This window comes from Delphinapterus leucas, chromosome 5 (assembly GCF_059928025.1).
Source record: "Delphinapterus leucas isolate spDelLeu-1000000601 "Yukka" chromosome 5, BTC_Dleu_Yukka2, whole genome shotgun sequence".
Lineage (NCBI taxonomy): Eukaryota > Metazoa > Chordata > Mammalia > Artiodactyla > Monodontidae > Delphinapterus > Delphinapterus leucas.
The window spans coordinates 66616728-66631273 of record NC_143133.1 but is presented as its reverse complement, the minus strand read 5'-3'; the positions used below and the strand labels follow the sequence as shown (position 1 = coordinate 66631273).

The 14546-nt window shown below is 38.1% G+C and overlaps 1 protein-coding gene across 13 annotated transcripts in view; it reads left to right on the top strand.

Annotated features, from left to right (window-relative positions):
- ATP8A1 (ATPase phospholipid transporting 8A1) overlaps positions 1–14546 on the top strand; it is a 241088-nt gene that overhangs the window by 30771 nt on the left and 195771 nt on the right. For all 13 annotated transcript variants that reach the window (XR_016393271.1, XM_089911849.1, XM_089911844.1 and 10 more), the window contains exons 2-4: positions 6017–6131; positions 7649–7748; positions 8746–8844. Coding sequence is in view for 12 of the 13 variants with exons in the window: in XM_089911849.1 (XP_089767975.1) it covers positions 6017–6131; positions 7649–7748; positions 8746–8844 (314 nt within the window). In the remaining variant the exon portion in view is untranslated. The remainder of the gene's footprint in view (positions 1–6016; positions 6132–7648; positions 7749–8745; positions 8845–14546) is intronic.

Here is a 14546-nt window from a genome sequence, read left to right as displayed (position 1 = left end):
GCATCTATATTCATGAGTGATATTGGTCTGTAATTTTCTTTTTTTGTAGTATCTTTGTCTGGTTTTGGTATCAGGGTGATGGTGGCCTCATAGAATGAGTTTGGGAGTGTTCCTTCCTCTGCAATTTTTGGAAGAATTTGAGAAGGATGGGTTTTAGCTCTTCTCTAAATGTTTGAGAGAATTCACCTGTGAAGCCCTCTGGTCCTGGACTTTTTGTTTGTTGGAAGATTTTTAATCCCAGTTTCAATTTCATTACTTGTGATTGGTCTGTTCATATTTTCTATTTCTTCCTGGTTCAGTCTTGGAAGGTTATACCTTTCTAAGAATTCGTCCATTTCTTCCTGGTTGTCCATTTTATTGCCATAGAGTTGCTTTTAGTAGTTTCTTAGGATGCTTTGTATTGCTGCGGTGTCTGTTGTAACTTCCCCTTTTTCATTTCTAATTTTAATGATTTGAGTCCTCTCTTTTTCCTGATGAGTCTCATTAATGGTTTATCAATTTTGTTTATCTTCTCAAAGAACCAGCTTTTAGTTTTATTGATCTTTGCTATTGTTTTCTTTGTTTCTGTTTCACTTATTTCTGCTCTGATCCTTATGATTTCTTTTCTTCTACTAACTTTGGGTTTTGTTTGCTCTTCTTTCTCTAGTTCTTTTAGGTGTAAGATTAGGTTGTTTATTTGAGATGTTGTTTCTTGAGGTAGGATTGTATTGCTGCAAACTTCCCCCTTAGAACTGCTTTTGCTGCATCCCTTAGGTTTTGGATCATCATGTTTTCATTATCATTTGTCTCTAGGTATTTTTTGATTTCCTCTTTGATTTCTTCAGTGATCTCTTGGTTATTTAGTAATGTATTCTTTAGCCTCCATGTGTTTGCGTTTTTACGTTTTTTTCCCTGTAACTGATTTCTAATCTCATAGCGTTGTGATCAGAAAAGATGCTTGATATGATTTAAATTTGCTGAGGCTTGATTTGTGACCCAAGGTGTGATCAATCCTGGAGAATGTTCCATGCACACTTGAGAAGAAAGTGTAATCTGCTGTTTTTGGATGGAATGTCCTATAAATATCAATTAAATCTATCTGGTCTGTTGTCTCGTTTAAAGCTTCTGTTTCCTTATGTATTTTCGTTTTGGATGATCTGTCCATTGGTGTAAGTGAGGTGTTAAAGTCCCCCACTATTATTGTGTTCCTGTCAGTTTCCTCTTTTATAGCTGTTAGCAATTGCCTTTTGTATTGAGGTGCTCCTATGTTGGGTGCACATATATTTATAATTGTTATATCTTCTTCTTGGATTGATCCCTTGATCATTATGTAGTGTCCTTCCTTGTCTCTTGTAACATTCTTTATTTTAAAGTCTATTTTATCTGATATAAGTATTGCTCCTCCAGCTTTCTTTTGATTTCCATTTGCATGGAATATCTTTTTCCATACCATCACTTTCAGTCTGTATGTGTCCCTAGGTCTGAAGTGGGTCTCTTGTAGACAGCATATATATGGGTCTTGTTTTTATCCATTCAGCGAGCCTGTGTCTTTTGTTTGGAGCATTTAGTCCATTCACGTCTAAGGTAATTATCGATATGTATGTTCCTGTTACTATTTTCTTGATTGTTTTAGGTTTGTTTTTGTAGGTCCTTCACTTCTCTTGTGTGTCCCACTTAGAGAAGTTCCTTTAGCATTTGTTGTAGAGCTGGTTTGGTGGTGCTGAATTCTCTTAGCTTTTGCTTGTCTGTAAACCTTTTCATTTCTCCTTCAAATCTGAATGAGATCCTTGCCGGGTAGAGTACTCTTGGTTGTAGGTTCTTCCCTTTCATCACTTTAAATATGTCATGCCACTCCTTTCTGGCTTGTAGAATTTCTGCTGAGAAATCAGCTGTTAACCTTATGGGAGTTCCTTTGTATGATATTTGTCTTTTTTCCCTTGTTGCTTTCAATAATTTTTCTTTGTCTTTATTTTTTGCCAATTTGATTACTGTGTGTCTCAGCATGTTTCTCCTTGGGTTTATCCTGTATGGGACTCTCTGCGCTTCCTGGACTTGGGTAGCTATTTCCTTTCCCATGTTAGGGAAGTTTTCGACTATAATCTCTTGAAATATTTTCTCTGGTCCTTTCTCTCTCTCTTCTCCTTCTGGGACCCCTATAATGTGAATGTTGTTGCGTTTAATGTTGTCCCAGAGGTCTCTTAGGCTGTCTTCATTTCTTTTCATTCTTTTTCTTTATTCTGTTCCACAGCAGTGAACTCCACCATTCTGTCTTCCAGGTCACTTATCCGTTCTTCTGCCTCAGTTATTCTGCTATTGATTCCTTGTAGTGTATTTTTCATTTCAGCTATTGTATTGTTCATCTCTGTTTGTTTGTTCTTTAATTTTTCTAGGTCTTTATAAACTTTTCTTGCATCTTCTCCATCTTTGCCTCCATTCTTTTTCTGAGGTCTTGGATAATCTTCACTATTGTTATTCTGATTTCCTTTTCTGGAAGGTTGCCTATCTCCACTTCATTTAGTTGTTTTTCTGGGGTTTTATCTTGTTCCTTCATCTGGTACATAGCCCTCTGAGGCCTTTTCATTTTGTCTCTCTTTCTGTGAATGTGGTTTTTGTTCTACAGACTGTAGGAGTGTAGTTCTCCTTGCTTCTGCTGTCTGCCCTCTGGTGGATGAGGCTATCTAAGAGGCTTGTGCAAGTTTCCTGTTGGGAGGGACTAGTGGTGGTTAGAGCTGGCTGTTGCTCTGGTCGGCAGAGTTCAGTAGAACTTTAATCTGCTTGTCTGCTGATGGGTGGGGCTGAGTTCCCTCCCTGTTGGTTATTTGGCCTGAGGCGACCCAACACTGTAGCCTACCCGGGCCCTTTGGTGGGGCTCATGGCGAACTCTGGGAGGGCTCACGCCAAGGAGTACTTCCCAGAACTTCTGCTGCCAGTGTCCTTGTCCCAAGGTGAGACACAGCCACCCCCCGCCTCTGCAGGAGACCCTCCAACACTAGCAGGTAGGTCTGGATCAGTCTCCTGTGGGGTCACTGCTCCTTACCCTGGGTCCCCGTGCGCACACTACTTTGTGTGTGCCCTCCCGGAGTGGAGTCTGTGTTTCCCCCAGTCCTGTCGAAGTCCTGTAATCAAATCCCGCTAGCCTTCAAAGTCTGATTCTCTAGGAATTCCTCTTCCCATTGCCGGACCCCAGGTTGGGAAGCCTGACGTGGGGCTCAGAACCTTCACTCCAGTGGGTGGACTTGTGTGGTATTAAGTGTTCTCCAGTTTGTGAGTCACCCACCCAGCAGTTATGCGATTTGATTTTATTGTGATTGCGCCCCTCCTCCCATCTCATTGTGGCTTCTCCTTTGTCTTTGGATGTGGGGTATCTTTTTTGGTGAGTTCCAGCGTCTTCCTGTCAATCATTGTTCAGCAGTTAGTTGTGATTCTGGTGCTCTCGCAAGGGGGAGCGAGAGCACGTCCTTCTACTCCACCACCTTGAACCAATCTCCTGCAGAGAACATTTTTAAAAGAAAAAAAAAGCATAAAAACAGAGTTGTCTGGTGCATATTGATCGTTTATAGGGGATGTGCTCACCTCTAACCCATAAGTGTGAGACCAAAATTTAAGGAAAGAGGCGATTCCAATCCCTTTTTCCTAGGAGGGTCCTTTGCCCCAAGAAATTCTTGAATACAGATTCATACGTGATGGGGAGAGGTGATGTCCAAGTTTACCTGGCAGCATTTGAAACCGCAGTATAAATGGATGTGTCAGGTAAGGAGTGATACCTAACACCTCAGCTGAGAACATCCAGTTACGTAAAGTAAGTACAACTTGAGGATATCAGTTCAAAGCAGAGTGGAGAGCTGGTTTTCTTGAGGCACTTTGTCCAGTTAAGGTACTGTAAACAGTACACTACGGTCTTTGTGCTGTCATCAAGGAAAATCTAATAAAAGATTTCTAAGAATTTTAATATTGCTGTGCCTCTGATAATCCATGACTTGGTCTGTTCAGGCTGCTTTAATAAAATACTATAGACTGGCTGGTTTATGAATAACAAATTTACTTCTCACAATTCTGGAGCCTGGGAAGTCCAAGATCAAGGCCCTGGCAGATTAGGTGTCTGGTGAGGGCCTGCCTTCTGGTTCATAGAGGACCATCTTCTTGCTGTGTCCTCACATGGTGGGGGGGAGGGGGGGAGGGATCTCTCTGGGACCTCTTTTAAAAGGGGCACTAATCCCTCTTATGAGGATTCCACCATCATGACCTAACCACCTTGAAAAAATTTCTCCTCCTAATACCATCACATCCAGGGTTAGGATTTCAACACATGGATTTTGGAGGAGACATAAACATTCAGTCTTTAGCAATCCCTATATGGAATTTTGATTGTGTACAGTAGGGAGGAAAGTTTGTGTTGCGTCTAAAACATGGTGTAGTGACAGATAATTATTAACCATGTGACCATGGGCAAAGCTGCTAACGTGTCTAAGACTGCAAAATGAGTGTGACAGTACCTAGTTTGGATCCATGTGACCTCCGAAGTGATGAGCATAAAATGTGGCTCCCACTCTGTGCCTCTCTCCTTGGCGAGCTTTCATTGGCTCACTACCAGCGAGAGGATGTGATCCAGACTTCTTCACAAGCATGAGAGGTCCTTTTAAACCCGGCCTGTGTGCTTTTTCAGCACTGTATCTCACCTGTCTTTACCTTGCCTTTTGTGTATTCTTCAGCAGTGTTGTCCCGTTTGCACTGCCCTGCACACAGTTACACTGTTTCTCACCTTCCGGGTCCCTATGCTCATGTTCCCCACCTTTGTAGGAAGCTCCTATGATTTTCTGGTTTCATAGGGTAACGGAACCCCACAGGCAAGCTTTTATTGTACAGTTTGTTACCAGCACATGGCTGTCATCAGTTTCTTTATCAGTGGGTGGAGAATCATTTGCTTGCTCTCAAAGAAATGGGCACATAACAAGTCCTTTGTCATTTAGTTTTTATTTATTTGGCAAACATTTCTTGAGTACCTGCTGTTTGTTAGTACTGGTATTGGAAGATAAGTAGCACCCCAGCTATGGCCCCAGGGAGTTCCATTCTGGTAGGGGACAGACTCAAGGGACAGGGGAGGTACAGAGGCCTGTGGGAACATAGTGAAGGTGCACTGACTTTAGCACCAGAGAATACTTCAGAAGAGACCGCTGTTGGCAGGTCTTTTGGGAAGAGTTGGCACTGACTAGGCAGAAAAGAGAAGAAAAATGGGTATTTGAGATAAAGTACTGTTGGTGACTCGAGGAAAGGGGTAAGGGACTGATTTAATTCAGTCTCATTTAATTCTCACTGGAAAGTAAAATAAGCAGTTTAAAATTTTTTCTGTTCTTCTAGAAGCTGCATGTATTTTTTAAAGTGTTGTCAACATTGCAGCAAGGTGTTACCCAGCAGAAATTGCCCGTTATCTATTTACATTGTTTCAGTGATGGTGAGGTGACTTGATCTTAAGAAACTTAAGATCATTCATAAACATAAATTCTAATTACTGGAAAGATTAAGATGATCATAGTGAGTTAGATCATTGTGGTGGTTGCCTATTTAAACCTTAATGTTTATCTTTTTCTCTGTTTTTATTCACAAAGAAAGAGCAAAACCAGAAAAGCATTAAATGTGTATGCTTAAAATTTCAGAATGTATTGTCATTACCTCTGTCTTGTTAGTCTTATCTAAAAGTATAAACCATTTTAGAATTTTGTGTTACTTTTGGACATATTTTTATGTAATGAAAGGAAATAAGTTGAACATTTCTGGGGAAAAGATGGATACAAATTAAAATTTGATGTTACTCTTTTTGAAATGTGTCAGCTTTTACATGACTGTTAAGTACTGCCTTTCAAATTTAGTAGAAACGTTAAATGTGGGGATTTTTCCTTTTATTAGAATAGAAGCAACACCAATAACAGGGAAGTAGATAGCTTTTAACAGGTTTTAGGCTCTAGGATAGTTATGAAATGTGTTTTTGGTCTGGATAATAAAATGAAACATTTCTTATCAAATAAGACTCTCTCTCTTTAAGGTTATGAGAAGACTGATGATGTTTCAGAGAAGACTTCACTGGCTGACCAGGAGGAAATAAGGACTATATTCATCAACCAGCCCCAGCTGACAAAATTCTGCAATAACCATGTCAGGTAAGAACTACCAAAGAATGCTTGGGACTAGCTATTAACAGCAGAACTTGGGAGGACATCTCCCCTGCCGGACCAAAATGAAAATGCTTGCAAGGAGCTTTCAGTTAAATCAGTTTAATATTTAAGAGCTTACTGGAGGCAGTGTGTATCAGCTGTTTCTCCATCTTCTAGCCAAGAAGGAGATGTTAATAAGAATCTAGAGGGCTTCCCTGGTGGCGCACTGGTTGAGAGCCTGCCTGCCGATGCAGGGGACATGGGTTCGTGCCCCGGTCCGGGAAGATCCCACATGCCGCAGAGCGGCTGGACCCGTGAGCCATGGCCGCTGAGCCTGCGCGTCCAGAGCCTGTGCTCCGCAACGGGAGAGGCCACAACAGTGAGAGGCCACAACAGTGAGAGGCCCGCGTACCGCAAAAAAACAAACAAACAAAAGAATCTAGAAACGGGAAGGAGAAGGGCTAAGCAGCCATATGTATGCTACCAATTCTAGTTACAGTATCTGAATAATGAAAACTGTTCATGCGTATGTGCCTTTGTCTTAAACCTGTTAATAGATGCACGAACTGTTGTTTTTGATTAACAAGTTTTCACCTTTTAAAAGAAGTCTTTGCAATTCTTCACTTAGAACTCCTTTTTGTTAAATAGTCTTTAAATATTGGCTTTTGATACTTGCAAAATTTCATATGGTGTCGAGGAATGGAAGGTGTGAGAATTACTTCACTGTTCTATTTTCATTCCAACAATAATGTAAAACTATTGCTGTTATAAGCACTATTCACTAAGTGGCCTCCGGAACCAAGTAAACACCAGCCCCCTTCCCGCCACACGTCAGCCCAGTAGTTTTCTGGTGACAAAACTCCTAGATTTGTGAAATGACCGTCTAAAATTAATATTTACACCTTCAAATTATACAGTAACTTTTCTGAGCTTAAGGAGTGTGGCATGTGTCCCTTTAATCTCCTTTCTATTTAATTAATAAGAGGAAGGTTGGATATTTCTGAGACCTAAATGGTGATATCTTCCTGATTGTGGACATATCTGATGTTTGGTGTGGAGTCCTAGCCAAGTTTCTAGAGGAGCCATGAAGAAAATTCAGACAGAACCCCCCAAAACTCCCCATTTGTCTGACGTTATCCAGGGAAGTCCCTCTATTTGATGTTTCTGGTCTTGCTCAAATTGCTGATTTTTCTTTTTGCAAGATTTTATTTTCTATTAACATATTATAGACTATCTTAACTAAAGGTGCTCTTCTTTGTAAGCTGTTGCTAGTAATGATAACAGGATGATCGGCCAAAGATAACAAAAGATATTGTGCAGAAAATTAAACTCTTACTATTTAGACAGTTCCTTTCACTCCTTTTCTTTGAGGTTAATGACCATTTGCAGTATTCTCCCGATTTAAAACAGAGGGCATTTGTTCATCATTTAATTTTTTATATGGCGATAATAGAATTTTGTAAACATGGGTGCTAATTGTGGAGTAATTGACTTTTATGCTGCTTTTCATTTTTGTTTTCTAGCACTGCAAAATATAACGTAATCACATTCCTTCCAAGATTTCTCTACTCTCAGTTCAGAAGAGCCGCTAATTCATTTTTTCTCTTTATTGCACTGCTTCAGGTAAAGTCATGTTTTAAAACCTTAGCTCAAAATCATGTGTTCAGATATTAATAAATGTTTTTCTTAAGCCCATGACCAATCTTCTGAAGCTTATCTAAGCACAGAGATAAGCTGGTTTGGTGGGCATTTCCAGCTCCTGCTGCAAGCCGAGTTAGAATACTGCTGCTACCTTATGAAGCCTTTTGATTCATTTTTTTTTTGATTCATTTTTATCGACTTATTTTAAACATTCTGTAAATTTAATGTGGCAGGGACTGTTCATTTTGGGTGGTAAAGGGGGATGGGACTTTTTCTTAAACTAGTAAGTTATTTTAGTAACAGTAACATTGTCAATTCTGAACCTTAGAATGTAAGTTACCATTTAAAAATTCTTTCATTTTATATTTGGGTTATTTGTAATTAGGAAAAAAGGTTTCATTTTATTAAAAAGTAGTCTACGTTCATGCAAAAAGAATAAGAAAACACAACAAAGGAAAAAATTTTATAACTCTTACTATTCTACCACCACCAAGAGGCAATTACTGTCTTAAAATTTGGGTGTTTATCCTTCTGGTCTATTTTTTTTTTTTTTTTCATCCCAAGCATGGTTAATTGACTTACTTTACAAAACGAGGATCTTAGAGTATATATGTCTTATCATTTGCTTTATCCATATTATAATGTGTGGATATTTTCCCATGTGATTCATTGTGTTTCTAAAATAACATCCTTAATGGTTGTGTGAAATTTTAGTATATGGACATGCTGTAATTTAGTTAGCCACTCCCCCTTTGTAGGTGTTAGTCCTACACACAACTGCTTGCTGTGAAGCTAATTAACCCTCTCTCCCAGCTACATACTAGATACAAGCAAATTACCTCACGTAGTGTTAGTCTACCAAGATGGTAAAATCAATGAAGCATATTTTAAGAAGCTCCAAGCCTTTGTTGTTTTTAAATCTATTATAAACCTTCTAGTTCTTACTGAATTTCTCATCCTTTTTTTCTTTTTTTGATAGCAAATACCTGATGTATCACCAACAGGTCGCTACACAACACTGGTTCCTCTCTTATTTATTTTAGCTGTGGCAGCTGTCAAAGAGATAATAGAAGATATTGTAAGTATTTGTTTTTTTCATAAATAAATGTAACTCTGTTATTTTTATATACATATTTTAAAAAATTAGTTTCTTCCTAAGTTGTTTAATTCTTGACACAGACTGTTTAAAATCCCCATTCAACTTAAAAGTCTTTAAAATATGCTCCCAATGGCGTGTTAGTTTCTGCTTTATAACAAAGTGAATCAGTTATACATATACATATGTTCCCATATCTCTTCCCTCCCACCCTCCCTATCCCACCCCTCTAGGTGGTCACAAACCACCTAGCTGATTTCCCTGTGCTATGTGGCTGCTTCCCACTAGCTATCTGTTTTACTTTTGGTAGTGAATATATGTCCATGCCACTCTCTCACTTTGTCACAGCTTACCCTTCCCCCCCCGTATCCTCAAGTCCCTTCTCTAGTAGGTCTGTGTCTTTATTCCTGTCTTATCCCTAGGTTCTTCATTACGTTTTCTTTTTCTTTTTTCTTAGATTCCATGTATATGTGTTAGAACACACCACTGTAAAGCAATTATACTCCAATAAAGATGTTAAATAAAAAAAAAGAATAGATATATATGTATAACTGAATCACTTTGCTGTACACCTGAGACTAACACATTGTAAATTAACTATACTTCAATAAAAATTTAAACATAAAATATGCTCCCGGGCTTCCCTGGTGGCGCAGTGGTTGAGAGTCCGCCTGCCGATGCAGGGAACACGGGTTCGTGCCCCGGTCTGGGAAGATCCCACATGCCGTGGAGCGGCTGGGCCTGTGAGCCATGGCCGCTGAGCCTGCGAGTCCGGAGCCTGTGCTCCGCAACGGGAGAAGCCACAACAGTGAGAGGCCCGCGTACTGCCAAAAAAAAAAAAGAACCATACATTTACCCTCCAATCACGACTTACCAAATGCAGTCAAAAGCCTGATCCAGATAAGCATTCCCCCCGTTGCCCTCCTTTAAAAAAAAAAAAATGCTCCCATCCCTAGAGGTAATTCCTCTTGATTGCTATAGGATTAATATTACAGAATGCTTATTACATGACCCCTTAGGTTTGTACCTTTGTAATGAAATAAATTAATTTGAATGTAGTAATTGGCTTGGAGAGAAAACTATATTTGCACACTGTTTTCAAGTATGCTCAATTTTCAATGTGAACATTATTTCAGGTTAAACATGGTAACCTCCAAATTCTCTAAATGTAGAGTTTTTTGTATTTTTTTATTTTTTCATTTATATGCCCCAGTTTTCACCTTATTAAATACCTTTGATTCCTTTTCATTTTATTTTAGTAGTTCTGTTTTATTAAAAGAAAGTAACAGCAGATTTGCTATTTTTATTATTCCGTAGTAGTAGAGAAAAGGGGAAATCAGTTTCCCCTTTATAAAATAAGTTGCCCAAAATAAAGTCAGACTTTCCTTTTTCCTATTTCACCCTTATTTTAACTACTTTAATTGAGGAAGCTAATATTTTGTTTTCTGTGCCCTTTAAATACATTGCCTGTCTGAAATGATCATCTGTCAAGCCTTAGGCAAGTCAGATGGTAAGACAGGAAAGGCTGAGACATTCTTTAGAAAGCTCTGATTTAAAGTTGTACAAACATTGATATTATTTTTGTAAAGAATCAAATTGGGATCTCATGAAGAACACATGAGCTGTAACATCACTAGGCATATTAGAAATGGGTCAACTGACCATTTAGATCATGAGCCTCAAAAACATCCAGTCTAGGGGTACAAACAGAGGGTGTGTGTGTGTGTGTGTGTGTGTGTGTGTGTGTGTGTAAAACATCATAGTCCTCTAGCTGGAAATGGCATACTTGCCGGGGACCACTAGCTGAAAATTTAAGGGACTCTCTTCTCACCTGTATCACTCCACACAAAGTTACCATCCTTTAAATTGTACTTGCACTTGGCAGTCCTTAAGGATTGGTCTTTACTACAGTTTTGTCTCTTTCTTTGCCTTATGTATATTCCCCTTTCTTTCTTTGTTTAACCTAATTTTCATTGAACATCTCTTATTTGCTAGACATTGTGCTGTCATTTTTGCAAATTTTTAAAAATTTAATTCATTCAGTAACTTTGCAAGTTAGATTTTTAGCCTCATTTTAAAGGTAAGAAAGCTGAGGCTTAGAGAGGTTGTGTAACTTGTGCAAGAAATCAGTGGAATCAGAATTCCATCCCATCCAGTGTTCTTCCTCTGTATTATTGTAGCGAGTCACCAATGATAATATTAATAACATTTATTAAGCTTCTGGGTTCCATGTACTTGCTCTATGTCCTTTTAATTTATTAAATCTTATAACAACTTTAAAGATTATTGATATTATCCCCATTTTAAAGATAAGGGAGAGGAGGCATAGAGGGGTAAGTTAACTTGCCCAAGGTCACAGAGCTAATAACTGGGGCTGTCAGAATTCAAATAAGGCTGTTTGGTTCCAGAGCCCCTGCCTTATAATCACTGCTCTAAACTGCCTTTCCTTTTTTTTCCCTTTTCCTTAGCAAAACTATAAACTCTCTAGCTATGGTTTCTAGTATCTCTCTCTATGAAAATACATGGTAAATAAAATAGCATCCAAGAAGTTTGCTTGTTTTTAACAGAACTCTTATTGGCATATGTAATAACTGGATACTATTGGAAAGCAGCTAATCAGGCAGTTCCTGAAGGATGTAATAATAGTACTGTGGGTAATAAGATATCATGTGAAGTAGTTTTCCAATGAAGAAAAACAGTGTTAAGAAATTGACTAAAAATGTTCTGTAAGAATGGTTTAATAAGTTTATGTCAATGTGTAAGGTGATAGAAAGTTTGAAATGTTACTCCCTAGAAAAGGAAAAACAATCAGATAATCGTTTAGATAGTTGGACAGAGAGTATCTTTATCAGTAATTATAATTAGTACATATAATTTTTCATTCATTCAATAAAGATATGTGAAGCATTACTTAGGTGCCCAGCATTCATTAGGGTATGTTTTAGGATGTGTTAAACTTTTGCTGCAGTAATCAAGTCCCAAATGTCAGGGTCTTAAACATAAGTTGATTTTTCATGTACTCAGAGACACTGCAGGTTTTTGTCCAGGAAGAAGGGAGGGCAGGAGGCACCATTGTTCATGTAGTCATTCAGGGATACAGCTGAATCAGGGCTCTGCTGTGTGGGATGTCAGTGGTCACCAGAACAGAGGAAGGGAGAGAATGGAGGTACATAGAAATGGTGCATATCACATCTGCTTACAGCCCAATATTAGAACTAGTGACATGACAAAAGGGAGCTATAATCTCAGTGTCCATAGCAATAGAGGAGAATTAGATATTGGTGAATACAGTAATGTCTACCACTCATACATCAGTGAATGAAACAAAGCTTACATTCTAGTAAGCTTTCCTTTATGTTCTGTTAAACAACCTTTTAAAAAAAAATTTTACAATAAAACAGTAAGAATTACCTAAGAATCAACTAACGCAGTGCATTTTAACTCTCAGTGCTTTGGACACCTTAACATAATATGATTTCCTATTTTTGTGTGTAAGTAACAAATTACATATACACTTACTTGAAAATAAAGAATCATTGGAGAACTCTTAGTTTAAAAAAAAGCTGCATAATGTCAAATGTTAATTCTTATGGTAAGAGTCAAGGTTGTTTGTTAAATTGATAATATTCACCTTTAAAAACATGCCTTCTTTGCTATACACTTGTTCACTTAAACACTGATAAACTTTATTCATTATAAAACAAATACTTATTTAAAGTCTACAGCGTTCAGAGACCAAATCCTGGGAATATGCCAGTGAGTGAAAGTAGTTATGATCTAGCTTGCAGTCTAGTACAGGGGACAGACGTTACTCGGGTAACCACACCAGCTATTATGAGAATTAAATGATGCACTAAAGTCCTTAGAGTGGTGCTTAGTATATAATTAGTGCTGAATAAATGTTAACTGTGTGGTCATCATTCAAAGATCTTTTTGACTAAAATATAGAAAATGTATTGCAAGGAAAGAAGAGAGGATTTTGGTAATAGTTGGTATGAAAACATAAAGATGTCTTAAACTAAGTGGTATTGTAAATATAAAGAAATATGGAAAAATGAATTCAATATATATTTAGGAGTAAAATTGACAAGACTTATCACCATCTGAAATGCTGTATATCCTACTCATTTTATTAATGTTTTATCTCTAACAACTAGAATGTAAGTTCCATGAGAGGAAGAGTTTTTGTCTGTTGTTCATTGCTGTATCAGCAGTAGTAACAGGGCCTGACACAGTGTTTTGTTAACATTTATTGAATGAAGAAATACACTGGATGGGAGTGAAAGGGAAAGAAGGTACTTACGACTCTCAAGTTGCTGGTTTGTGCAAGTGGATGGTATATGGTTCCATTCTGAGACAAGTACCTAGTCTTGGGGGTTAAAATCAGAGATTGCCTTTTGAACATACTGTAAGATGCCTTTGAGACTGCCAGAGGGAGCTGTCAGGGAGGCAACTGGATATAATAGTCTGGAGCTCAGATGAGAGTCTTGGCTGGTATATATTAAGATAATAGTTATTGAAATTACAGTTATGAATGAACTAAGAGAGTGGAGAGTGAGAAGTGGAGAGGGCAGGGAGTAAGCCTTGAGGAAATCCATCTCAGAGAGCTAAAGAAGGGGCCATGGTGCAGGTAGAACACCTGGGTAATGATGTCTTAAGATATGTCTAGGGAGGGAAGGGTTTCCAGAAGGAAGGGGTGGTCAGTACCACATGCTTAAGAACCATAAAGTTCATGGCACTGTTTATACAGTAGAGTTTATTGGACCGCTGTCAATCAAATATTGATAATATTAAATAATTCACTAGCTCTCAGTGATATTAAGTGAACTCTGATTACACGACAGTAGAAGTGTTTGACCTCAGAGAATAGCTATATTAATTTCTTCTGAACTATTAGTTTTAGAAGAAATAGGATCTCTTTCAGATACAATGTAATGATAAGATTAGAATGTACCTATCTGGGTTGGATCCTTATGTATATTCAAAACAATTGTTTCTTGACAAGTAACCTAATTTATTCTGTGGTGGGAAGGTTGAGGAAGGAGAGGCTCCCTATGTAAGAATTTTCTGCAGATGGAAAGAAATGTTCAGGATCTCCTTAAGTTTCACTAAGATTAAATTTCCAGTTTAAGTGGAGTGTTTCATTAATTAGCTTTTATTTGTCTCCTTCAGTTGGAAGTCCAACCATTGTCTGTCATACATGTGCATTGTTTTGGAAATATTTGCACTGCCTTCAGATATCTAAATTTGCCTTGGACCAAATTTATTTTGGACCAAAATTTATTTTGGGTTACTTCCTAATTTTCTTAAGATCTTAATTCACAACAAAGAAAGAGTAAGTATTTTAGAGTTTGATCAATCATAAAATATTCTCCACTGATGCTACAAATTTAACAGAACTTTAAAAATTTACTTAAGAACATTTGCTGGCAAATCGTGTGCTTACTTTTGGAAGCAATAATTTGACTATTAAAAGTCTGCATTGTTACATTTTTATTAGTGAGTGTTTTATTGAGAAAGAATTGTGGTGTGTTCCTGCCTATGGGTGTGGCAGGAATCATTTTCAACAAGCCTTCCACAGAGGCTTTCTGAATGCCTTATTTGCATTTTGTGCAGTTCAGTGGCTGATTGTTTGGATGAACTGAGCTCCCAGTGCCAGCTATTATGCCACTGCTCGTCCGTGC